The sequence below is a fragment of the Orcinus orca genome, chromosome 12, assembly GCF_937001465.1.
Source record: "Orcinus orca chromosome 12, mOrcOrc1.1, whole genome shotgun sequence".
Lineage (NCBI taxonomy): Eukaryota > Metazoa > Chordata > Mammalia > Artiodactyla > Delphinidae > Orcinus > Orcinus orca.
The window spans coordinates 9,144,711-9,170,085 of NC_064570.1; the positions used below are offsets into that span (position 1 = coordinate 9,144,711).

At 51.9% G+C, this 25,375-nt stretch overlaps 1 protein-coding gene across 8 annotated transcripts in view; it reads right to left on the reverse strand.

Moving 5' to 3' along the window:
- SYNJ2 (synaptojanin 2) overlaps positions 1-25,375 on the reverse strand; it is a 98,094-nt gene that overhangs the window by 11,016 nt on the left and 61,703 nt on the right. For 6 of the 8 annotated variants that reach the window (XM_049695453.1, XM_033404129.2, XM_033404120.2 and 3 more), the window contains 15 exons: positions 24,303-24,364; positions 21,500-21,596; positions 18,732-18,904; positions 17,270-17,351; positions 16,390-16,539; positions 16,144-16,309; positions 13,289-13,480; positions 11,928-12,009; positions 11,162-11,302; positions 9,334-9,526; positions 7,110-7,268; positions 5,246-5,402; positions 4,166-4,283; positions 559-777; positions 394-472 (listed from right to left, as the gene is read on the reverse strand). In XM_049695453.1, the coding sequence (XP_049551410.1) occupies positions 394-472; positions 559-777; positions 4,166-4,283; positions 5,246-5,402; positions 7,110-7,268; positions 9,334-9,526; positions 11,162-11,302; positions 11,928-12,009; positions 13,289-13,480; positions 16,144-16,309; positions 16,390-16,539; positions 17,270-17,351; positions 18,732-18,904; positions 21,500-21,596; positions 24,303-24,364 (2,070 nt within the window). The remainder of the gene's footprint in view (positions 1-393; positions 473-558; positions 778-4,165; positions 4,284-5,245; positions 5,403-7,109; positions 7,269-9,333; positions 9,527-11,161; positions 11,303-11,927; positions 12,010-13,288; positions 13,481-16,143; positions 16,310-16,389; positions 16,540-17,269; positions 17,352-18,731; positions 18,905-21,499; positions 21,597-24,302; positions 24,365-25,375) is intronic. The other 2 variants (XM_033404115.2, XM_049695452.1) reach the window with 2 other exon arrangements.

Sequence of the window (25,375 nt, forward strand, 5' to 3'; positions counted from 1 at the left end):
TGGCCCGAAGAAAAGTTGAACTGTCACTTTTCATTCCACGTGAACTTAAAACCAGGATATTATCAAAACGGAAACGACCTATGAGCTGCATGTCCCAAACCACGTGCTCTGAAGAGAAGGCTCACAACACTCCCATGGGAGGGTGCGAGCGCAGACAGACCCAGTAACACGGCGGGGCTGTGCTCCCAAACCTGCTCTTTCTCCCCAGTTCTGCGAGGAGCCAGGGCTGGAGAGTAGACACCTTGACGACGCTACCGGAATCAGATGCCGGCATGAAGAGGCCCAGCTCCCGCCCTCCTGTGGCGTCTACACCCGCAGACCCGGCCACGTGAAAGCACAAGAAGCCCACGGGGACAAGCAGCCCCGCTCCCCGGGTGACCGAGCACAGCTCACCTTCATTCCGTCCACATCCAGGACGCTGAGCGCCGAGTGACTGTCTGCAAAAGTCACCAGCATCTGCCCTTGGTTGATCCTGGGAGAAATGAGATTCGCCAGGTCAGCCCGGGAGTGTGCCCTCCAGCGCGGCGCGCACCAGCCCCGCCATGCGCGCGTCCCTACCTGACAAGCAGGATCGTCCCGTAACTGCCCAAGGTCTGCATGAGCTCCGTGCGCACGTCCTCGGGAAATTCGTTTTTCTCTTCGGAGGTTGGCGACTGAAGGTTGACGACGACGGTGGCGTCCCTGGGGCCCTGGAAAGAGGACACTTCCTGGAACACCCTGTCCCGAGCACCCACATCGACTTCTTGCACTTCCACCTCCACGATGGCCAGCACGGGTCTGCGTCAGACACGGAGGGAAGACGGGGCACCGTTAACTCGGGACAAGACATCCCCCAGCCCTGGCTCCGTCCCGACGCCACTGTCAACAGTAAACCTACACCATGACACAGCCTGTGTATGTGGCCCCCTCCCCATGCCACGGTCCCCGGAACTAAGCTCTCCGGTCCCGGGGTTTCAGTCTGTCTTTCCCCAACCTTACTCTCTCGGCATTTCTATCTACGGATGATGTGAGAGAAAACCCCACCAGCCATGAGCAAAGCTTCTTTACGTGCAGCCCCAGGACTGCCGAGAAGAGGGGATTCTCCCTGGGCTAGGGGTTCAAGCTTTCTGGGGGGCTGTTTGGCAACCTGTGTTAGGAAACTCAAAAATGTTCATCTTTCGACCAACGACTCTCAATTCTAGAACTTTGTTCTAAGGAAATGACCAGACGGTCAGACAAAGATTTATACACGAGGTTGATCACTACAGCACTGCTGGTGGAAGGGACAAAGGGGAAACAATCTAACTGTCCCAGGATAGGGAGTGCGTTAGGTTACGATGCAGCCACACGACCATATGCCATGCACTCATTACGAATAATGTTGCAGAAATCTACCTGACATACACAGGAAAACAGATCAGCAGGAAATAATGCAAACCTTGTTGTAATTTTTATATAGGGATGGGTTTACTCTACAAAAAATTTAGAAAATCCTTTCTTATGAAGATTATGTAATCTTAGTGAAGACATTAACAAGATCAGGTGGAAACAAAGCATAATACAAAATAGCATAGAATACGGTGGCAACCTTTAAAACCAGGGAACATTGAAAAAATTAGGAGATATGGGTGGTAAATCAGTCATATCCCCCCAAATTCATATTACTATTATTAGATTTTTTTTTGCCTCTAGAAGCAAGAAAAAAGAAGACGGAGAAAAATCTGACACAGGAATATGCGCTGAGGGTTTTTTTTAAAACTTTTTGTGGGAGAAACACTTTCCCGAGGCGCCTCATGTGTTAGAAGCGGAGCATCTCTGATGAAAGTGGGTACGGACACGGGAAGGCAGCCTCACTCACTCAGCAATGAAAAGGGACCAATTACACCAGCAACTGGAAGAAGCTCCAGAGAAAAAAGCCGGTCCCCCAATTCTGCTCCATTTTATAACATTCTTGCAATGACAAAATGCTGGAAAAGGAGAAAAGACGAGTGGTTGACAGGGGTTAGGAAGGAGTGTGGGAGGGAGGGAAACGAGGGTCCCCGTGGTGACAGACGTTCTGTCCCGACCATATGGAAGCCAACATCTGGGTGTGAGGCTGCGCTGTAGATTACAGGGCCTTACCGCTGTGGGGAGCTGGGTAAGGTGTGCACGGGATCCCCACATTATTCCCTATAACTGCATGCGAGTCTGTAACTACCTCACAGTCAAAAGCTTAATTAAAAAAACTAATGTAGCAAGTAAGAAAGCAAATGCTAACAGTTCATATAACATAGTCCTAATTTTCTCATCCACATTTAAACATCTACAAGCTTGCGTGCACGTGAGCACACACTACACACAGGTTAACGTTTCGGTGCAAAATGTACGTGGAAAATGCAGTGGAAAGACACATAACGAACTGTCACCAGGCATGGTCTCAGGGCTTGGGACTATGGATGACTTGTCTGTGTATATTTCCCCTAATTGTCAAGAACCAAGATGTTCTGGTTTTGTAATTAGAAAAATCAATAAATGTCTAAGACGCGTCTCAAAGCAGGATGCTCAGATCCGCACTGCCCAGTCTTCCCAGCTAAGTAAATGCTACTTCATCCTTGTAGCTGCTCAGGCCAAAAACTCTGGACTCATCCTCACCTCGTCTCTCTCACACCCCACATCCACTCCATCAGCCAGTTCTGCAGGCTCCACTTTCAAAACCTATCCAGAACCCCCCACTGCTCACCATGGCAACCCACGACCACCCTGGCCCAAAGCCACCCCGTCCCTAGCTTCCTCCCTGCCTCCCTCCTTCCATGCTGGCCCCGCTGGAGTTTCTTCAGGTGACTCTGGTCTAACCTGGCCACACAATGCCACCGCGCTCAGAGTGAAGCCCAATGTCCTTTTTATGGCCCACAGGGTTCCACGCAGGCTGACTCTTGTTCATCTCACCTCGTTTCCTATGACTCTTCCCCTCACTCTTCTCTCTCCAGCCTCTCTCTTCTCCGAACTCCTAGATGTTCACTCCACACTCCCGCTCTGGAATGCTCTCTCCCTGATACCCACACAGCTCCCACTCTCACTTCCTTCAGGTCTTGGCTCCAAGGTCACCAGAGGCACCTTCCCTGAACACCGGGTGTGTAATAGCACCAACCCCTTGACTGAACCCGGCCACTACTTTTTTTTCATTCATGACACTTCTGTTTCTTGTCTGTCTGTCCTCACTAGAAAATTCCTTGAGAGCACGGTATCATCTGTTTTGTTCACTGCTTTTCCTCAGTGCCAGGAACGGGGCCTATATATCAATATAAGGCCCCCCAATAAATACTGGTTAAATGAATGCTTCTAAATATACTCGCTGAACTAGCAAACCTGAAAGTCATACATCTGTAGATTTCCCCACGCTCATTTCTAGGTATGTATTTGCAACAGCAGCCAGAAATCAGAAGCATGGAAAGATTTCGGCCTAGTGACTGACCAGCTGCTCACCACCAACTCTCTTCCTTAATTTCTTTGCTTGTAAAAGTTGAAACTGACATGATAGTTTTGGCAGCAGCCTTGGGAAGGTCAAATGCCATCTTCTGTCTTTAAAGATGTTCTATAAGAATAACCTCCCTCTGTGGCCAGTCCCGGTGCATGCCGAGCTGACAGACCTCTGCTGCTGTGTTCCATCCTTAATCCACAAGGCACTAGGCCAAAGCAACAGCTCAGAGCATCCGAAACCCTGAATGCAACTCCGTAAAACCCTATGGTGTTTGTAACAATGAAACATTGGGAAGAATATTCATCGGTAGATGAATGGGCAAATCACATGGATAGAGTTAGCGGAATACCGGACAGCGGTTACAAATGGAAGAGTCAGATCTCTAGTAATGACGTGACTGTATCTCAAAAATGGTAAGTAACAAAAAAAAGCAAGTTGCATGATGACATAATGTATCAGAATTTAAAAGACATAAAATACCACAGGTTGTGTCTTCGCAATTTTCATAATAGATGTTACCTGTGACATGGAGCAATGACAAAGTGTTAACGGTGATTAATTCTTAGTGGCAAGTACACAGCTACTTGTCATACTGTTCTTTGCTCTCTACTGTGTGTCACACACGCACACACACGCATTCGGATAGGGAAGGCAGGGCCGTTCTCTGCGGGGAGCAGCTGACCCCGCCTTCCTCAGCAGAGGATGTGCCCACGGCAGCCAGGACCATACCTGTGGTCAGACGCTTGCAGCTCTGCTCGGCCGTAATACTTGAGGGCACCAGGAGACCAGGTGTGTCCGACTTTGCTGTCAGCGTCCAGATCGTTGTCCAGAAGGTTGAGTTCTCCAGCTACTCACGGGGATTCCAACCAAGAGACACACATACAACACAAAATTGTATCAACATTCGTGAATGCCGATTACAGACACGTGCACCAGGGAGCTGCGTCACGGACCACCTCCTGTCTCAGACTCAGTCGTTCTAACCCCCTGGGCTTGAAACCCTGTCAAAGTGGCCTTGGGGCCTGGGGTGAAAACTCCTCCCCAGCGGGCAAACTGGGTGAGAACACAGAAACCGCTGCTGCGGGGATTTTGCCTCAGGCCCATGGGAAACAGGAGATGTGCAGCTCTTTGTACAGCAGGAGATGCAGAGACTAAGAACCTGAGGGCATCCAGCCTCTTGCACAGATGTCCACACAAGTGATCTGAACAAATACGCATCTTCTCAATCTGCAGGTGAGATTTCTGGGCCTTGAAATCTCAGCATCCGTCTCGCCAGAAAAGCTTAGTCGTTTATGTATTAGTTTATAGGCATTCGAATTTTAAACAAACTGCACTTCCTAGCTGGGTATCAATAATTGTTCAAAACATGATAGACCACTAATTGATTAAAAAAACAAAAAACAAACAAAAAAACCTCTCATCTTTCCTGTGTCTCGCTCGTATTTGATTTGGAATTGGGGCTTTAAGCAGATAGAGTTCAGCTGAACAAAATGGGCTGGAGAAAAGGTATGAGTGTGAGAGGCAGAAGCGCCGGAGAGGAAGAGCTGTAGCCTCTCTCCTCACCCCTGCCGGGAACAAAAGGTGGCAGGGTGGTGTAGGGGGACAGCCGTGAGGCAGGGATTGCGGGAGCCAGGAGCAACTCCCAAAGCTTAGGGCTAACATCTGGGATGACTTTTGAGTAGTTCTGGGTTATCCAGAGAATTGTTATTTATATAACAAAGAGCGCTGGACGAAAGAAAAGTGATCTTCCTTCTATGGTACTGATCACTTGCCCTCTTCCAGCTCTGAAAGCGCACACATCTCAGGCACCTGTTCTGTCGAAAGGATGCCTCTTCCTCCACCACAGGACCCTGTCCGTCCAGGCCGGGGTGCGGCATTTGTCACTTGTGTCGTAGGCAGCAGAGCCAACATCATACTTGTAGGTGGGTCCAAAGTCAATGGTGCCTTCGTGAAAGTCTTTAAAAATCTGTTGGGAGAAGTCACAGGGCCCTCTCAGTTCTCCTAGATCACGTACAGTACATGCAAATAGAAGGCACGTTCCAGAGTGTTTTTTATTCCTAAAGTAACAGAAGCTATATCGTATTTGCAAATATGTCAAAAACTGGACATATGTGTGCCTCTTAATTGGCAAAAATAATGATGATTATCACTTTGTTCTGCTGACTTACACACCGTTGGGTCTCCCACCACCTCAGCACCCCATCTGTCACACGCCTGCTTGTCAGCGCCCGGGTGACACTGACAGGCACAGGCCGAGGGGAACGCCTGGCCCAGCCCCGGCAAGGCCTTGATCCATATTTGTTAACAAAACCAATTGGGTAAAAAGCAGCCCAGAACTGAAGTCCGGCCCTCCTCCGTCTTCACTTAGCCCTGGTCCAGCCTTGATGCTGCGGGAAGACCCAGGAACAGACATTCACTCAGCGCCCGAGGTGTGGAGAATATTGGCAGGAGGGAGAGAGCCCCTTGGCAGGAAGGAGTGGTGTGGCTACTCTGCCCTCTGGCCACCCCCAGCGACCCGTGTCACTGAGGGGGGACGACAGAAGACCTCGAGGAACATCCAGGTCTCACTGCAGGAGGAGCCTTAACCTCCCTGCCTGCACCATCTAACCCGCTGCATTTTCACCAGGTAGATGGAACTTAGCTGTGCCTCCCTCCCCTCAGCCTGTCCTGCTAGGAAGCAAACAGGCACCAAAACAACAAACAGTTTCAGGTGGGAGAGAAGATAAGTTTTGAGTCATGTGGGGGCTAGCCAGTGTGACCCTGAAGAACTGAGGACAGATTCTATAGTTGAATCTTCCCTATTACATCATGGCCTAAGGAGGCACTGAAAGACCACACCAGGTCAGGGAGGGGAAGTCTCATCGGAAGCGTGACAGTCTTGGGCTCTGTCATGCCTCTGTTTACTGACTGTGTGACCCTGGACATGGTGTTTGACCTTGGCCTCAGTCTTCTTATCTATAAAATGGGTGTGATACCTAATCTGTAGGATGGTCTTGAGGATTATGTGTACAAATTGGTGTGTAAAGTGTATTAGATCTTGTTAGTGTATTAATTTATTTGTTAGTATGTTCACTAACAAGAAACAGAGATATCACCAAAATAAAATGTTTTGAGCAGAATGTAGCGTGTCACTTGCTGGTTTAGTGTACCTGACACACAGCCGTCCCTACGAGCGTCACCCTGCGTACAGGGCACGTGGACTGCGTACATCACACCCACCAGCCTCACCGGCCATGTGCTCAGATGCTGACATGGGGCTGTCTGAAGCAGCTTGGACTCAAACTGAGCACAGCTGGAGCAGGGCTCAGCTTGTGCGAAGGAGGAAGGGACAGCTGGCCCCCCCTCCAACCACAGAGCGTGGGCAGAGAGGATCCTGTCGCCCTGAGCTCCTGCGGTGGCTTACGTGTGTCCAGTGTCCTTTCATAGAGCAATGGCCCCTCTGGGCATGAGAAGACACAGACCCTGACCGTGGCCACCGAAAGGAGGAACAGACGTGAGTGTGGATGGACGCTCACGTTTCTCTAACTTCTTACGCCAGACACCTTTTTTACCATTATCAGAATCCGTTAAATTCACGCATGAAGCTTAATTCGCGAATGCTAGTGTGTACATTTAGCAGAAGCTATTCCATGTTGGAGCAGGTGTTAAAAACTATTTTAAAAGCACAACTTACTTTTCCACTTGATTTCTGTAGCTGTAGCTGATCAAATTCCAGGAGCTTCTTCCAGTCTTGGCGTTTAACAAAATAGAAGACTTCTTCGTAAGTGAGATCAATGCGGTAGTTGAAATCTCCGCACCAAAACACATAATCGTGAGAAAAAATGTTTCTTCCCTAAGTCATAAAAAAAAAAAAAAAAAGCTGATTCGGCCCATTGCAAGGAAGGTGGGAGAAGGGAGAAAAATAAACTCACCGTACAGATGATAGCAGATGTGTTTTTCTTAAAATGTTACTTAAGAAGAAAAGTCTGCTAGAGCATCTCATTTTTCACTAATCCCATAAACTTACTGAGGGGCTTTCACATGGCTTAATTTTCAAATTTTAAATAGTGTTTTCGAGTGGTTTGGAGAAAGCTCCAACTCTAACAGAGGAAGCATGACTACCAATATTGGTATTTACTCTGCCGAGCGGATCTCAGCCATCAGGATGTACCCCTGCTTTGTTATGTCTGTATCCTAAGACGCATTGCCCAAACATTCAGTGTTACGAGAACGAGGTTTAAGAAAATAAATATAAATGCTCAGGACACGCAACTGCATAAAACCTGGCGGATTTCATACATTTTCATCCTGTGACCCTCCACCTCTCTCTCTCCCCCTCCCCCATCTTGCCCAGGGCAGCCCTGGAGAGCTGTGGCATCTTCCCCTCCCTTCCCCAGGAATCACAACAACAGCAGCAGCACGATATCAGCTGTCTACAATGCTGGGCTCTGTTCTGCGGCACACTGTTCTCCCAGCAGCCCTGTGAGGCACACACTAATGGCTCTCTTACAGATTAAAAAAAGAAGTTCAGAAACTTTGCTGATGGTTACACCGCTAGTACCTGATAAAGATAAGACATGAACTCAGATCTGCCAAGCTCCAAAATCGGCTTCCGTTCTACAAAAGGCTGAAATGATCACAGCCCAATAAAATGAATGTGCAGAGCATCACTGCCTAACAGAACACTCCGCAGTGATGGACATGTTCTCTACCCGTGCTGTGCAGAACACGAGCCACCAGCCACATGTAGCCATCGAACACCTGACATGTGGCCAGTGTGACCGAGGGATTTTTAGTTTTATTTAATGTTAGTTATTTTACATTTAAATAGCTACTTGTGGCTAGTGGCTACTCTACTGAACAGGTAGAGTATTAACTTACAGGTACTGTCAATACTTCTGTGGAAGATAGCTATAGTATAAACCCTTTAATTATTTTAAATGTGTCCCATGTTTGCTACTTTGAAACAGCACTTTTTAAGTGAGAAGGGTTGGACTTTTCTTTTTTAACTACATAGACCCAGAAAGAAAATATTAGCCCTACATAATCTGGAAAACTACAATTGCAAATTTCCCAACTCATTTATTTTATAATCCAAGAAATAAAACCCCCAACAAGGATTACAGCACTTCTTAATGAGAACTAAGGAATTTTTGCCTTGAGGGCAGCCCAGCAAACAGGGTGTCAGTTTTAAGGGATCTGGCCTCATATGGAAGAGCTCCGTGACCCAGCCAACCTTGTCTCAGGCACGGGCAGAATGTGTGGCAGGAACGGCTAAAGTCTACCCTCACTGCTGGGAAATAGGTGTCTGCACCAGGGTGAAGGTGTGCGGGACCGTCATCTTTGCACAGAAAGGAAAACATTCAAATCTGAATTCAAAAAGATCCCCCGGCTTCAGAATGAAAGCCTCTGGACCACCACTAGAGGGCGGCACGACGCATGGTATTGGCAACCGCGAGACCGTACCGGGACCCAGAACTCCCGAGCCAAGAATTCACTGGTTTCAAAAACGTGTATTCTCTTCTGAGCCACAACAGAATGTACGTGTGAGTCTCAAGAAAACCAAGTCTTAAACTGGTTGGATTCAAATGTTCTTCACCAACTTGGACAAAGCATGGACGCACTGGTTTTCTTTCCCCATTGCATACAGTTGAATTAGAATAAGAAAACGCAGGGCACGTCGGGACATTCAGGAAACGCACAGAGTTACAGGAGGCAGAACGCTCCTGAGCCGGACTCCCTGCTCACCGCTACTGCAGCACCCCTGGTCATCTCCCTGCCACCAGTGCTGAGCCCCCAGGGGCAGGGACCCTCCTACGGTCGTATCGCCACCGCCTGCCCGTATCAGCAGCTCAGAATACCGTGTGGGGGGCGGACCCGAGCAGGGGGCCCTCACACGCCACTGCCTCGCTGCTCACCATCGGGAAGCTCAGCCTCTGGGTGATCTCCCTGTAGTCCTCGTTCCTCTCCTTCACCTGGGACTGCCCGGCCGTCAGGTGGCTGCAGACGAAGCAGAAGCTGCTGCTGTGGAACTGGAAGCGGATGGCCACGGCGCCCTTGTTCCCCGCCTTTCCCCCCATGCCCGTCTTCACTGTGTCGATCGCCACGTCCCTGGAACAGAGAATGCACACGCGGGGGGGCCTCTCAGTGGCTCCGAAGGCAAAGCACGAGCAGCTTTGCTACAGAGAAGATCCGGGCGGCAGCGCGAGGCTTGCGGATCTGAGAGCCTCAAAGGCATCGGCTCAGAGGCTGGCTCATCCCATCTTCAGCGGCCAGGCCGCACAGGGACAGCGCGACTGCCATCAGCTCCGCGTCACTCCTGACCCTCCTCTCATCGTGGGCAGCTGCCCCGTGGGAGGGGCTGGAGCATCCTCTCCACGGCCCCAGCTCCGAGGTGCTCACATGAGCACCCCACAAAGCAGCTGAATCACCTCCACCCCGGCCCTCCGCTGCCGGTCTCGCTGCTGCGGCAGAAGCAGCGTGGAGTTCCCCGCCCCCAGCCCCATCCCACACGGCTCTTCTGCAAAGTACAGGGGTTGCCATCAGGTAATCAACGCATTTGAAACAACAGGAACCACCCAGTTCTCTATGCTGGGCTGGGCGGGTGGTTTCCAAGCAGACGCCTGGCATTAAAATGCCAGCTTACAATGCACACAGGTGAGTGCGTAGGTCCACGGGACCAGGGGCCGAAGCGACTGTCACCCAGCAGACAAGGGATGGGGATAACCTGCCACAGTGTGCGAGCTTGAGGCTAAAGGGACACAGGTGTTGGGACCTTCGTTGGCACCCGGGGAATCCGGAGCCCCTCGGCCTCACTCCCTCCATCATGTTGTATCTCTGACCTCGACCCTAACCTCTCCTCTGCTCTGACCGTAACTGACTTTAGCCACTCACTGTGGACACTGCCAGACTGTCGCAGCGAACAGTTGGGGCACAAAGACTTTAACGTTTCCCAAAGGCCACAGAAGAGGATTATGAGCACAGAGCACGGTCTTGCTCTCCAAGTATCTCTCTGTCTGGTGCAGGCAGATAAAGACCAGAGGACGTTCCAACAACATGAATGAGACCAGGGAGCAATGCGTGCTCCTCCCAAACCTTAAAATCCCCATGCACGCACGCACACGCACACACACACACGCACACACACACAGACGCACGCGCGCGCGCGCGCGCACACACACACACACACACACACACACACACACACACACACACACACACACACACACACACACACACACACACACACACACGGGCTTTCCTAAAAGACACGCTTTTCCTAAGCTTTTCCCCTTTCTGACATTCACAAAACTGTCACTTTGGAGACCCAATAATGGGGTGACAGTGGTAGACGCTTTCTGCCCACACATCTTATTTAGAGTTCTTTTAAAAAGAGACAAAAGAATTGGCATTTCCTGATGAGTTGCCCAGCTCTTGGTCAGAGGTTTCCTGTCTAACATTTCAGCAAGGAATCCCTTCCCTTGTGCAAAACTGAGCCTGGGTAACAACGATCATGAAACAGTCTTTCTAAAAGGGTCCAGCTTCCTGAGCCAGAAGGTTCCCACTGGGGCTTTTTAAATGCTGGACAATATTCTATTCAGCTTGGTTTTTCCTTGGGGGTTTTGCCACATTTATCTAAAATCATGGCAGGTCCTGATTCCTGTTGCAGGAAGGGGGTGGGGGGAAGGAAGTCAGAATCAAACAATCCCGTGTTCCCCCAGATGTTCGTAAGCGCAATGTTCTTACCTGATGAAGGGGACGTGGTACGGACGTACAAAGATATAAAGACAGACGCCCACCAGCTGTGCTGAAGTCAAGAGAATGTACCTATGAGAGCGTGAGATGGCTTTCTGAAGCTGCTCCCCCCACATCTTCCTGTTGGTGGTACTGGAGAAAAGAAGGATGCTGTTTAGTGTGAGCTGGAAGCAGGCCCTCCCACCTATAAACTCCTCTAGCCCTTAGTTGGGTCTTTATTGACGTCATGCTGCCTGCGCTCCTGCCCTAGTGCCATGTGAGCCTTAATCCCTGCAATGGGCTATCCGCATATTTCTGGTTGTGTTGTACACATCAAACATGTGCCCCACCCAACCCCTGCCACCTGAACCCCAGCACAGGGCCTTGCTCATAAGACCTCCATAGAACCAGGTTTTATTATTTGTTCAGAAAGTACCTTGAAATGGACTAGGAAAGAGAGAGTCCTGCTGACCTCACACCAAATGTTAATCCAGTGGTTTTCTTTCCTTTGTTTCTTTCTTACACTCACACACAGGAAACATGAGTCAGCCCCCGCCCAGCCCGGCCCATGCCCTCGGGGCTCACACATGCCAGCTCGCAGCGGCGGAGGCAGCAGCACCCACGGAGCACTGAGCCTATCCCACCCTTCCTTCTATTTCCTTAATCAGCAAAGAGAGAGGAAGGGAGAGGTGTACGTCCGTGAAGTCGTGGTGGGAGCACAGTCAGAATGCAGAGGCTCCCGGCTCAGGATCCCCCCCCACCGCGCCTGGCCGCCTACCTGGCATTGACGATATTCCCTGCGCTCAGTTCCACCATCTCTTCAAACCCCACGGCAAATATGTCAGCTGGGCTGCTGTCATCTGTAGAACAAGCAGAAGACGAGGGAAGTCAGACCCACGGAGGCCTGTGCTGGCCCATGGCCTGCGTGACCCCTCCGGACCACGTGGTGAGCTCCACGCGCCAACCTCCTTCCAGCTCCCACTGTGCCCACGGCTCCTCCCTGGCTACATCCTGGGCGTGTCACTAACCTCTCCAAACTCTGCTGCTTGCTCTGCAAAAGGCACGGTAGCGGCCACCTCACAGGGTGGTCGTAAAGCGTAAATCAGAGAACACGTGTAGAGTGCCTGGACCGATAACTTCCACACGCAGCAGACACCGCCCCCCGCAGCCAGACCCTAAGTTGCCAGCGGGCAGAACTGGCTCATACTTGGTTGTGTCCCTCAGTACTTTTCACAGCGCTGGGCCAGCCTTGCTGGGATCATGTCTGACCGTGGTCCTGTCCCAGGGCACTGTTGTCCTGGTGGTCAGAGAAGGGGACATCCAGCCCTGCTTGGGACCCGCTCTGATGAAATCTGCCCCAGAAATGCCTGGTTTACAGGAAGCACAGCGAGCAGAAGTGTTGCTCATTCGTTCTCTCTTTGTCCCCTTTAACAGGGCATCTTAGGTTAACAGAAGCCCTGCAGCCACCTGCTGCCTGCCTCCTGATGTGTCCTGACGCTTAGCTGCCTGAGGCATCCCAGGGACTCGGAACAAGGTCCTCGAGCTACGCTGCCCCCAAGCCCCTGCCACATGCGGACAGCACACAGAGAGCGGGGACGGGGCTCTGGGCACCGTCCCGGACAGCTGTCGATCAAGGTACGTAAGCAGAGCTGACCCCGCCCTCCACCGCACACCAACAGGGAACCGGACCACGAGTCTTTCCAGAATCCAAGCAAGTGGGAAAAAGCGAAACCCCTACGTAAACGCTGACTGGAGAAAAAGTACATGTTCGAATCCTGAGTTCTCAGGCCACTAAATATTACCTTGCACGATAGAAGACAAAAGGTGAGGTGTCAACCCTGGAATTGTTTTATTCTTAAAAGGTACACAGGGAATTCCCTGGCAGTCCAGTGGTTAGAACTCCACACTTTCGCTGCCAAGGGCCTGGGTTCGATCCCTGGTCGGGGAACTAAGATCCCGCAAGCCGCGGCCAAAAAAAAAAAACAAACCAACCGTGTCTGTGATCTAAACTTCCACAGAGCTTTCTAAACATTCCAAGGAGCGAGAAGGCCAAATACCCAACTTGCCAAGTCCACCTGCGGACGAGGCGAGACGGCGGCCGGGGGTCTGCACCTGTCACCCTGTCCCGGCCACACTCACCCTGGGATCCAGAGACTCCGGAAGACACGGGCGCGTCCAGCAGCCACTCAGCCAGCTCGGCAGTGCCCAGCAGGTTGCTCCTGAACTGCTTCCCTCCATTCACGTTCCAGGTGCCCACGGCGACCCGCACCGGCTTGAAATTCGTGAACTCCGACTGGCGCTCCGACATGGCTTGCAGGATCCTGGGAGTCACTGTTGGGGGCACAGAAAGGCCATGTTTGCACCCCTATCCCCACGCACCCCCCCGAAACATGGCCAGGCTCTCCATCAGAGGGGGATGCACGATCCCATCTATATGGACCAATGGAAGCTCCTTATAAAGGTGCTAAGAGGCTAAAAGCCACCCACGAACACGTTCCTGTGGCACTTCTGCCATAATGTCCCCTCCGCACCCTTCCCCCAACAGAGCCACAGAGGCTGCGACGTCAGATCACAGGGAATCTCATCCTCGGCGGGCACGCCACGATCCCGTGGGAGTTTAATCAAGGGGACACTGCAACTTTCCATATTAAATATACACACGGAACTTTAAGGGTCTGACACCCATCTTTGCATTTTCCACCTACCAATCGCATGCCTGAAATGTTCTGTTTTACCTCAGACTTAAGCCTTTAAAAAATCATGACTCTGAGCCAAGTCCATCCTCTTAGATGGCCGAAATACAGTCCATTTTTTACACTAGGGGCTTAGCCCAAATATCTATCACATTTACTTTGCTATGAAACAAGACTCACTGTCCTACTCAGAGCTTCTTTCCACAGTTATTGAGCTGGCCTTGTTTCCAGGGCTGACACAAATGTCACCTGGGCTACCAGAAGCCAAATAGGAGTTCCCCCAATAAAATAATAAGAAATAAAAGAAGTAGAAAAGGGGTGTGAAGTCATTTTAAGCACGGGCAAACTAATTTTTCAAAAACACCAAAAATTTCTAAACCAAGAGTTATACATTTTTCTAAGGAAAAATGCCGGGTCTCCCCTTCTTTTCCATGAGCCCTTTAATGTTTACAGGCTCTACGGGATAAGATGCCACTAAAATGTCCCCAAAGAAACCTCTAGCTCACTTACATGTGGAATCTTACACACACACACACACACACACACAATGAACTCACAGATACAGAGAACAGTTGTCAGAGGTTGGGGTGTGGGTGTGGCGAGGTGGGTGAAGGTGGTCAAAAGGTAGAAACTTCCTGTTAAACAAGTCCTGGGAATATAACGTACAGCATGGTAACTACAGTTAACAATACTGCATTGTATATTTGAAAGGCGCTAAGAGAGTCGTTCTTAAAAGTTCTCATCACAAGAGAAAAAACTGTAACTGTGTGTGGTGATGATGTTAACTAGACTTACTGTGCTAATGATTTTGAAACATATACAAATATCAAATCATTATGTTGTATACCTGAAACTAATGTAATGCTATATATCAAATATATCTCAAGTAAAGAAGAAAGAAAAAAGGAAACCTCTAGCTATTGAGGGAATCATGACAGTCCTGCCCCTGAGAGTGGAAGGTGTCCTCATCCCTGGGAGAGTTCTACAGGGTTCTGGGGCCAGAACAGAAACAGGAGGCCACCCTCATGGAAGACTCCCCACAAATGATACCTGGCAATGGGAACAAGAACCCTTTCAAGCTGAGAAAGATTCCTGGATGAGTTAACACTCAAAGACATCAACTCTGACCCCAGTGGACCCTTCTCCACTTCTCCCCACCTCTCGGTTTGGAAATGGTGCAAATTAAGAAAGTAGAAGAGTGAGCTCTCACGTGAGTCCAGAAAGCACCGGGAACCACAGTGACAGCTGGTATTGTGGACACATTTTTTTGTTTGTTTGTTTTTTTGAGGTACGCGGGCCTCTCACTGTTGTGGCCTCTCCCATTGCGGAGCACAGGCTCCAGATGTGCAGGCTCAGCGGCCATGGCTCACGGGCCCAGCCGCTCTGCGGCACGTGGGATCCTCCCGGACCGGGGCACGAACCCGTGTCCCCTGCACCGGCAGGCGGACTCTCAACCACTGCGCCACCAGGGAAGCCCTGGGGACACATTTTTATCTTCTGTATATTGTGGTGTCTGACCTTCTGGCTGGGGAGAGACTGCCCCTCCTGGGGCTAAGCCAACTCTCAGACCCAGCCAGAGCCTGTTACACGCAAACAAGCCGCCCAGAGCCGTACCGCCTCCTTCTGGCCGCATACCCCGGAGGGGACGTTCCTCTGCCTTAATCATCCTAGGACCACGTCCCACCCAACTAGAGCCCATCCCTAGCCCAAAGCCCCCACGGTTACTCAAACTAGCCAGTCCTACACCTTGCCCGGCCTTCCCTATGGAAACCCCAATCAAGGCTGTGGCCTAAGTGCCCTTCTGCCTCCTGACCACCCTGGGGTCTTCCATGTGGTCCCGAGTGGCATTTCTAGGACCTGTGAGTGTATTAACTTTGGTTTTTCCTGAGCCTCTCCTCTGCCTCCTCGTGGGGCTGCACCCAGCTAAGCATCTCCTAAAATACGAAACACAGCGGCAAGCTGCTTAGATCAGCTGGTCAGACCATGAGACTGATCACGCTGGGGCCGTAATACAAACAGCAGGCCACCCTCATGGAAGACTCCCCAAATGAGAGTTGGCAATGGGACCAAGAACGCATTCAAGCTGAGAAAGATTCCTGGATGGGTTAACATTCAAAGACATGGACACTCTGAGAACAGTCAAGGATCAGATCTGAGCACAGAAGCTCCCTCCCGCTGCCCCGCAGCTCAGGGGGGCGCCTGCCACCCACCATCTGGGGCAACGTGAGGGGTGGGAAGGCTGGCTAGCACCCCCCAACCACCGCCCTCTGGATCTCCCCAGGCAGAGCGGGAGCCCCTCACCCAGCAGGGCCTGGTTGTCCAGCAGCATCCTTCCTTTGTCTGCAGACTCTTCAGTGTAGACGTCCCCGACCAGCAGCAGCTTGATGGCCTCCTGCTTCACCCCGTCGAAGAAGTTGGACTGGATTGTGCGAGACACAGACCGGGCCCCGTCCTTCAGCTTCCCCACCTGCCACGGGCCGGACGACAGGCCGTGAGAGGGGCCCGCACGGGCACCACCCGCCCCCCGCCCCCGCGGCCTGCCCTTACCTTGGCCTTCCCTTCCAGGGCCCGGCTGCCCGTGAACATCTTGCTCAGGCTGTGCCCGTTCAGAGACCACATGGCTTTGAAGGACTCCACGAAGCGGTCGGCAATGGGCTTTGAATTCAGTCCTAGGCTCTCAAGCTGCAGGTGGAGGACCTGGGAGAGGAGCGGACAGTGGTCACTAACTTCTCACCCGGAAGCTGCCCCGCAGACGCCCAGGGGACACCACCAGGCACCATCCCCATGAGTTCCTACTCAGAGGGTTGCTGTGGGTGACTCTGTGCCCCCCAGAGGACAGGGCACCCTCGCAGCAGAGAATGGGGCTTCTATGGCTCACCCAACTTCATCTATACTTCACCCAGCCCTCCTCTGACACCCTCCCCCTCCCTCCCCCATACTACCCGCAGAACAGGACAGCAAGGGATGGATGGCAGGCAGCGCGGACCCCACTCCTCCTCCCAGCGGTCAGCCAGGACAGGCACCCAGGCAGCAGACCACAGGCTTCAAACTCCCTCCCAGGCTTCAAACCCAGCCTCATCTCAGGCGGTCTCACCCTGCCTTCCTCTAAGGGAACGTTCACAATAATCACTACCCACGGCTACCATTTCTCCTTTGGGCCATGGTAGCACCTTTGGGCCACCGTGTCCAGGGTACATTCCAAAGAGTGTGTGAAAGCGTGCCTGTGATAGGCCAAAGGCATCTCACGGCATCGGCAAGCCAGCTACCCAGGGAGACCTCTCTCTAGATGCCAGACACATCACTGTCCCCTCCCCACAGTGGGAACGTCAGCCCAGTGAGGCCTCCCTCATCTTGCCGACAAGGGTGCTGAGCCCAGCCCATCCCCCTGAAGGCACAGGACAGGACACAGATGGCCCGAGAGACAGACCTCGAGGGCGATGAAGCTCTGCACCGTGTTGGTTCGGTCCAGGCAGTCGAGACAGTTCATCCGCAAAGTGCCTTTCTGAAAACTTCGGGAAACAACACACACAAGTTACAAGTTCTGCTGGAAGGAGCACTGCCCGTGGCACAACGGCCCATCTGACTGCAGGCCCCCAAGGAGCCTCGTCCCGAGAAAGAACCCCTCACCTCCTCCCTGGGAGGCCGCCTGCCAACTAGAGCCCCCCCGGGCAGCCCAAAGCCACCAGAGTTACTCAGCCCGGTGGACCCTAAGCTGTTTGTCTTCCCCACAGAAACCCCAGCGGGGGCTCCCCAACGGTACGTGACGCGGTGGGTCCCAGCACTGCTGGAGGGGTGGCCGAGTCCAGAGCGCGCTCTCGGCAGCCTGCACACCAGGGCTGTCACAAAGACGGTCAAATCTCGTTGTCACCCTAGTTACGTTCTAGAAAGTTGCGTGAACCGTTAGCGAATTGAACTGTCAGCAAAGCAGCAGCCGCGGAGCCACTGCTCCTGGGGGGCTATGTTCCCGTGAGCCGCTGCTCGCGTATTTTCACCGACTAATCCATACATAACCTTGTTTTATGTGTGTCTCTGTTTAAAGACACCTAATTTAATATATATTGTTGATTCATCCACAATCAAGTCTTGGCCATCAGCGCCGTAACTCGTGCCTGAACGAAACTTCTCGAACACACGTACTCTCTCCCTGAGGCACGTCACACCCTTCCTGGGCTTAGGACCCTGGACAGCACTTAGCACCACGCCTGGGGGGGGCATTTTAAACAGTGAAATCTCCAACAAGATGCACGAAATAGCGAAGACGTGGCACCCTGCAGACGGTATGGGAACACCTGTTCGCAGGGGGAGTTGAAACAAGAAGGCCGAGCGGGGCCCGGCCCCACCTCAGCCGGGAACGTGCACGGCGGGCGCCTCGACTTTCTCACTGTTCTGAGCAGGTCTGGTGAGTGACTGTGAACGCTCCAGGAGTTTGACTTTGGGGTCACAAATAAACTTCAGCAAGTGGGCAAATCTGCAAATACGGAATCGCAGAAACCGGACTTCCTTCTCCTCCACTCTGAGCAGGGAATCCACATCCCAGTTCCCTTAGGCAATGGGTTTATGCCAGCTGCCCCCCCTTCACTCTTGCTAATTTTCATCACAGTTCAGATGATAAGTTATATGGTCACCACGGCTCCACCGTTTAACCCGGTCCCCGCCATCAGTACATTTTGCCAGAAAACCATGATTTATCATCTGCTCACAAAATTCACAAGCATCTCCGATTGTGGGAAGGGAAAGGAGAAGGCCAGAATCCAAGGTGCCCGATATCACCGAGCCCGCGGCCCCAGAAACTGCAAGTGTAGGAGCGGCGAGGGAGGGCGCGCTCCCGGCAGAGCCCCTGCCACTCAGCAGCTCACCCGGCGGGACGACAAGATGCAGGTGAGACTCACCGTGGACTTACATTCTTGCCCCTGGCAAACACATCAAAGTCATCCCAGTGCAGCTTCAACTGTGGCCTCAGCAGGTTCTCCAATTTCTCTAGCTTCCCGCCTTTGGCAAACTGATGGAAGTCAAAGTTGATCATAGGCGTGTCGCCGGCGTGGCAAGAAGCCCAGAGCAGCTTCTGAAAGGGGAAGGAAGGGAGAGGGTGGCAGGGCATCTGAGCGGCCAACTGTGTCACTCGACACGGTGCAGGGCTTAGCTTGAAGGCTTACGGTGGACCCTGTGGTTTACCAGCCCCGACCCGACCCGGAAAGGGCAGCACAGAACAAAGGCCCTGGGGCCAAAACCACAAAGAGCATCTTGCCTGCAGAAGGGCACAAGGTCCACCTTGGACAAAAGACAGCCAGAGTGGGCATGGCTCCCCGGGGCAGCCCAGGGCCCTGCACCAACATCACCTCCCAGGGGGCTCTCCGGAGGACGCCCACGGGGAAGGACTGCTCTGTTCCGCAGGCGCCCGAGTGCCACAGGCACACCAGGTACAGGGCAGCACAGCAGGCTGCGGAGCTCATAATCCAGCTCCTGTTGCCTGGTAACCAGTCCCGCCCTGACAAGGCAAGACTCCGGGAGGGTGTGCTCAGAGGCGGCCAGGTCCCTCGGCAAGGCCTCCAGGCCGCCCAGTGAGGGGAGGCGCAGCCCAGTGAAAATCCAGGGTGGGGGAGACAGGGGCTCAGGGCCCACTCGGGCCCGGGGCCAGCACGTGAGCTGGACTGAAGGCGGAGCCAGACGTGAGGAAGCACGGCCGGTGGGTGCCTGGCAGGCATGGTGCCCTGGCCGAGGTCTGCCTTCCACACCAGGAGCCCCAGCCAGCAACTCCTCAGCACCCTCACCAGGCAGCCCCGGGGCGAAGGATGAACCACTGCCTTCCCAGCGCACCCAGCCTCGGGCTGCCAACCACACCCTCCCGTGCGGCTTCAGGTCAGCCTTGTCCAGCATTTGCCCAGCCAGAGACGAGTGACTCTGAAGGACTAGAAGGGCTTCAGGCCATCTGGTCCCGAGGACTCTGAGCGCCCGTCCCTCCTGCGCTAGAACGCAAGTCAACGCTCCGCTGCCGTCATCAAGAAGGTCTTGCTGGGAAGCAGTCGGCCAGGCTGAAGCATTCACACTCGGTGGCTTCACGATCTGGAGCAAGTGCCTGGCCCCCTGTGGCCTGATAACCACGGGTCACAGGCCGGCTGCCTGTGCGTGGCCCTCAGCGTGGCAGAGCTGACAGGCCAAGGGAGCGCCTTCTATGTGATACCCCAGTTGGGACCATGACCCAGGTCTCTCCAGGTAAGGTCCACCTCTTACCTCCTACCTGCCCAGGGGTCTGGTCTCCCCTGCTGGGCCAGAGGCCTGCAGTCATCTCGACCCAGGTCTCTCCAGGTAAGGTCCACCTCTTACCTCCTACCTGCCCAGGGGTCTGGTCTCCCCTGCTGGGCCAGAGGCCTGCAGTCACCTCCTGCCTTTCCAGCGCAGGGGCCCACCAGCTGATGGGGGCGTGCTGAGGACACCTTCTCCCCAACATCAAGGCATAAAGGGGAAAAATTCTTGAGGGTTTTTTTTCCCCTTCTTCTTCCTTAAAATAAACTGCCCACACGGCTGCCAAGATGGGTGGCAGTGGAGGTGCTTCGAAGCTTGTTGCCAATAGCAACAAACCAAACAGGAAAAGCAGGTCTGGCCAAGTGAAACTGGCCACCAGCAAGTCTCAGCTCCAAGCACATGGCTTCCCTAAACAGAGGGAAATAAGCACCCAGCTGGATTCAGCTTCTACTGGCCAGGGGCCAGGACCACAGGGAACACTCTTCCCGTGAAGTGAGGTGTGACTTCAAACTCTCTCCATAAGGGGCTTCCTTGAGCTCTGAACAACCACAGGGTTTTTTTTCCCATTCAGCAGAGAACATGGGCTGCTGGGAAAGGACTGTGGAGGCCCACAGCCCACAGCTCATTCTGCAGCTTGGCCTACAGTAGACCGAATACACGTGGGAGCACTGGGAACGGAGAGATGCAGGCGAGGTGGGCGGAGCCTTTTGCTCACGGCTCCCTCCCCGCCCTGGGTTTCTCCACGCATCTCCCTTGAACGTGTGCCGGAAGCCGCGGGGAGCCCACGGAAAGCTGGACACAGGAAGCAGCTTTCAGGGGCAGCCCACACAAGGATGGATGACTTGAAGGCTCCATGTTCACCGGAGGAAATTATCTAGGGTTGCTTGCTTTAAAGCGAGCAGGGGCTCTGAAGAGCCACGTAGGCACAAGTGCCCTGCGGGTGTCTGTGTGAACGTGCCACAAGGTGCTGGCCAGCAGCTGGGCCAGACCAACAAGGGAAGAGGGAACTCTGGCTCCCCGAGCAGGTCAGGGATCCGTGGGGTGAAGCCCAAACATACGTGTGCACGTGCATGCATGTGTGCGTTCACACGTGTGTGTGTCCGTCCAAGAGAGCCAGGGAAAGGCCCAGCCGTCCTGAGTGGTCGATGCCCCAGTGGGGAGCAGTGGAGGAAGTGCAGCTGGAGATGGGAGATGCTCTGTTTTCATTTTGAGCAAATTCTCCCAACCATTGCTTTACAAAAATTAAACTGCATTTGTCAGTAGCCCAAATCACCTGATGCTGAAGCGCTGATGGAAAAAGCCTCCCCCCACATGGGGAAGGCAGGGCTGTTGTCCCCAGTCCCCATGGAAGCCCACCCTGGGCAGGGGCCCCTCGGCTCCCTCACTCCCTGCCCTCCCAGGCGGGGAAGCCAGTTACCTTGAAGGCTCTGTTGAGCACCTCCTCTCCGCCTCTGCTCCCCAGCAGGTTCACGACCACTTGCTTCCCATATTGCTCCTTGAGAAGCACCATGTGCCTGCAACAGAGCAGGGCCACGCATGATGCCATGTCCCCGCGACACACGCTGACGGCCCCGCCCTTGAGGGGACCTGCCAGGCACTGGAGGTCCTGGATGAGCTGTTCCCCACGAAAGGCACTGGCCAAGAGTACACAGCACATCAAACTTCTAAACACACGTGGTATCAGGTGGAGGATACGCTGGACTTTCTGTAAAGTCCTCCATTAAACCCAGAACATCTAACCTGGCCTTTCATTAACAGGGCCTTAGAAATGTGACGTGCGTATCTCTGAAGTTAATCCACTTCACTTGGTACCTTCTCAGAACTAGAAAAACTGGTGGGAGAGGCATCAACCTCAGGGTCCAATTTTTTCATCTAAGTGTTGCATTTCATGATGTTTAACCTCAACCAGAAGATATAATGAAATTTCGGTCTTTAGGAAAATTCTCTGTATACCAGAGACTATTTTTAAATACATACATTGAAATAGCAGGGAGAGACTCTAATATTTGTCTTTTACCAGCAGCTTTTGAAAAGTAACTTTATAATTTTAATACTGTTAGAAATATTTAAATGTATTTTTTTAAAAACGGGGAAATACACAATGCAAAAAGCAAATGTAAAATTAATTTAATACTGCAATCTTAACATCTAACACGAGAAAAAAATAACACACCACAATGTTAAAAGTGGTAGAATTTTATGTGATTTTAAGTTCCTTCCTTTAAACATTTTTTGTATTTTCCAAATTTCTACAATAACGTTTGTCTCATAAATGGAATTTTTTAAAGTTAATTATCACAAAAGAACCATTTTTAGCCCAATAAGAGAAAAAGGGACTCTTACTAACTCGGAGGGACAGCACTGCGCAGAGGAATGTGGATCCTGAAGTGGGCAGTTTATGTCCCTCTGCAGACAGCTGAAGACAAGCTCCGCCCCCATGAAGAAGCATTCTCCCAGGGCCAAGCTCCTGGCAGCCCTGCCCTGTCTGCAGTCCCTCCCAGGGGGAGGATGCAGGGCTGGGTCAAATCTGGAAGATCAGGGCCTCCTCACAGCCGGTAGGCTGTGCACGGCCCCTGGAGCCATGCTATGTGGAAGCCCCGGGGGAAGGTGCGAGAAGAAACATGTGTGGCCTGGCCCCTCCGGGCTCTTTTGGTTCCGCCTCCCCGGAGAAGGTGCATCCTGGCCTGAGGTCTGACAGGTGCAGACAGAGCAGGCCCTGCTCAGGTGGGGAGTCTGAGCTGCTCAGTGCTGAGTGTGCCCTGTGTGTAACATGCTAATTAGGGGGGCTGGTGTCACCAATCTTAAGGTAAATAAGAAGGCTGCAAGCCAATTTAAAGTCCAAATGAAGCTTCGGCTAGAATGATTCAAACATTTAAAAAAGTTACTTTGAGGACTTCCCTGGTGGTGCAGTGGTTAAGAATCCACCTGCCAATGCAGGGGACACGGGTTCGAGCCCTGGTCCGGGAAGATCCCACATGCTGCGGAGCAACTAAGCCCATGTGCCACAACTACTGAGCCTGCGCTCTAGAGCCCACAAGCCACAACTACTGAAGCCCGCGCACCTAGAGCCCATGCTCTGCAGCAAGAGAAGCCACCGCAATGGGAAGCCTGCGCACCTCACGAAGAGCAGCCCCCACTCGCCTCAACAAGAGAAAGCCGTGCGCGGCAATGAAGACCCAACGCATCCAAAAGTAAATAAATAATAAAGTAAATTAAAAAAAATTACTTTGACAAGTATTTTATACCCATTAAGATTATTTTAAAACTAACATTTAGAGTAAAAAAACAAATATTTTAAAAAGCTATTAACTATTTCAAGTACAAATTACCAAGAGTTCAGGTTAGCGATGGCTTTTCTTAAGCGAGTTGTAAAACAGTAAGTGTGTAATGATCCAATTTGTGTTTTAAAAAATGAACTATGGGGACTTTCCTAGTGGCGCATTGGTTAAGAATCTGCCTGCCAATGCAGGGGACACGGGTTCGAGCCCTGGTCCGGGAAGATCGCACATACCGCGGAGTGACTAAGCCCGTGCGTCACGACTACTGAGCCTGCGAGCCACAACTACTGAGCCCACACGCCACAACTACTGAAGCCCGTGCGCCTTGAGCCTGTGTTCTGCAACAAGAGAAGCCACCGCAATGAGAAGCCCGTGCACCGCAATGAAGAGTAGCCCCCGCTCGCCGCAACTAGAGAAAGCCCACGCGCAGCAACGAAGACCCAATGAAGCAAAAAAAAACAAAAAAGAACTATGTATAAGTCAGAATCTTTTCTAGAACTATATATAGAAAACTAACTAACAGTGGGAATTGAGAGTTAGGGTACTTCTACGTCTTCCTTTATGCCTTTCCACACTGTGACTTTTTAAAGCCTGGGAATATGTTACCTTAAAAACACAAACAAACCAGCTTAGAAATATCCTATAGTTTAGATGATCCCTTATTAACCAGGACAAATGGATAAAGCTTCAATGCAGAAGGAACTGATAAGATAAAATAATTGCAAAGTGTTACCTGAGCATTTATGAATGAACCTTCACGGAAAACTGAAAGCAAGTAAACATTCCATTTTGTAAGCTGCCTTTTTGTATAAAGAACCAAAGTAAAAAGCAGATTCAGATTCCAGATTTGGGGTCTCCCATTTCCCATGGCACCCTGGCTCCTGTACTACTGTCTGATGGAAGGAAAGACAACAGACTCCGGATGCGGCCGGAGGACCCTACCTGTCGAAAGCAGGGGCGTTGGCTTCCAGGCCTCTGTTGAGTCTCAGATGATGGGAACCCACCTAAATCAAAGAGAAAGGACACCGGTGACTCCTCCCGCCCTGCGAACCCAGTACGCGATGGCCTTCCCACTCGCCCTCTTGCTGCCAGCCAGGCCACACGTAGGAGCCACTCGGCCCCTCCATGGCCAATGTACAGCTCAGGACGGCCGGGCCCTGAATGCAGGTCCTGCAGCCTGCGTCTGGCTCTGCTTCAGCCCCGTCCTAACTGCAGCATGGACCACGCCGGCTGGGCTCTTCTACAAACAGAAGACAAACTTCAGGGTAAGACCATGAGGCCCACATCAGATCCACAAACCCTTCTGTGGTGCAGAGGTAAGGCTAAGCCAACCGGGAGAAAGAAACCGCTTCCAGTCTCTTCTGCAACTCCAGGGATCTTGACTGCCCCTAAAATCTGAGCTGTCATGACTACCTGCAAACGACCTTGCCTTATTGTTTAGAACTACCTATTTAACACTGGAAGCTTAAAAAACAAACTTAAAACTACTTATTGTTATTGCCTGAGGGGACTCTCTCTGAACAGATCTGGGACAATCTGAACATCGAATAATGTAAGGACACAGGGAGGGTGGGAGGGACGGAGACGCAAGAGGGAAGAGATACGGGGACATATGTATAACTGATTCACTTTGTTATAAAGCAGAAACTAACACACCATTGTAAAGCAATTATACTCCAATAAAGATGTTAAAAAATAAATAAATAATGTAAGGACAGCAGTGGATTATAACCTGATGAATAAAATAGGAATCCATGAATCTATACAGATGAGAGCTGGATGGATGGGTGGATGAGTGCTGGACAGATGGATGGGTGGGCAGGTGCATGGGTAGGTGGCTACCTGGGTAGATGGCTAGCCGGGGGGCGCGTGTGGGACAAAGAGAAGAGAGGGTTCTTCCTTACGGAAAATACCAACTGATAAACATGGAGGGAATGGTGGAAAATCATCATCTTATATCAATCATAGTAAAAAATTATTCAGCAAAAATCATCCATTGGCCATAAATCTTGGGG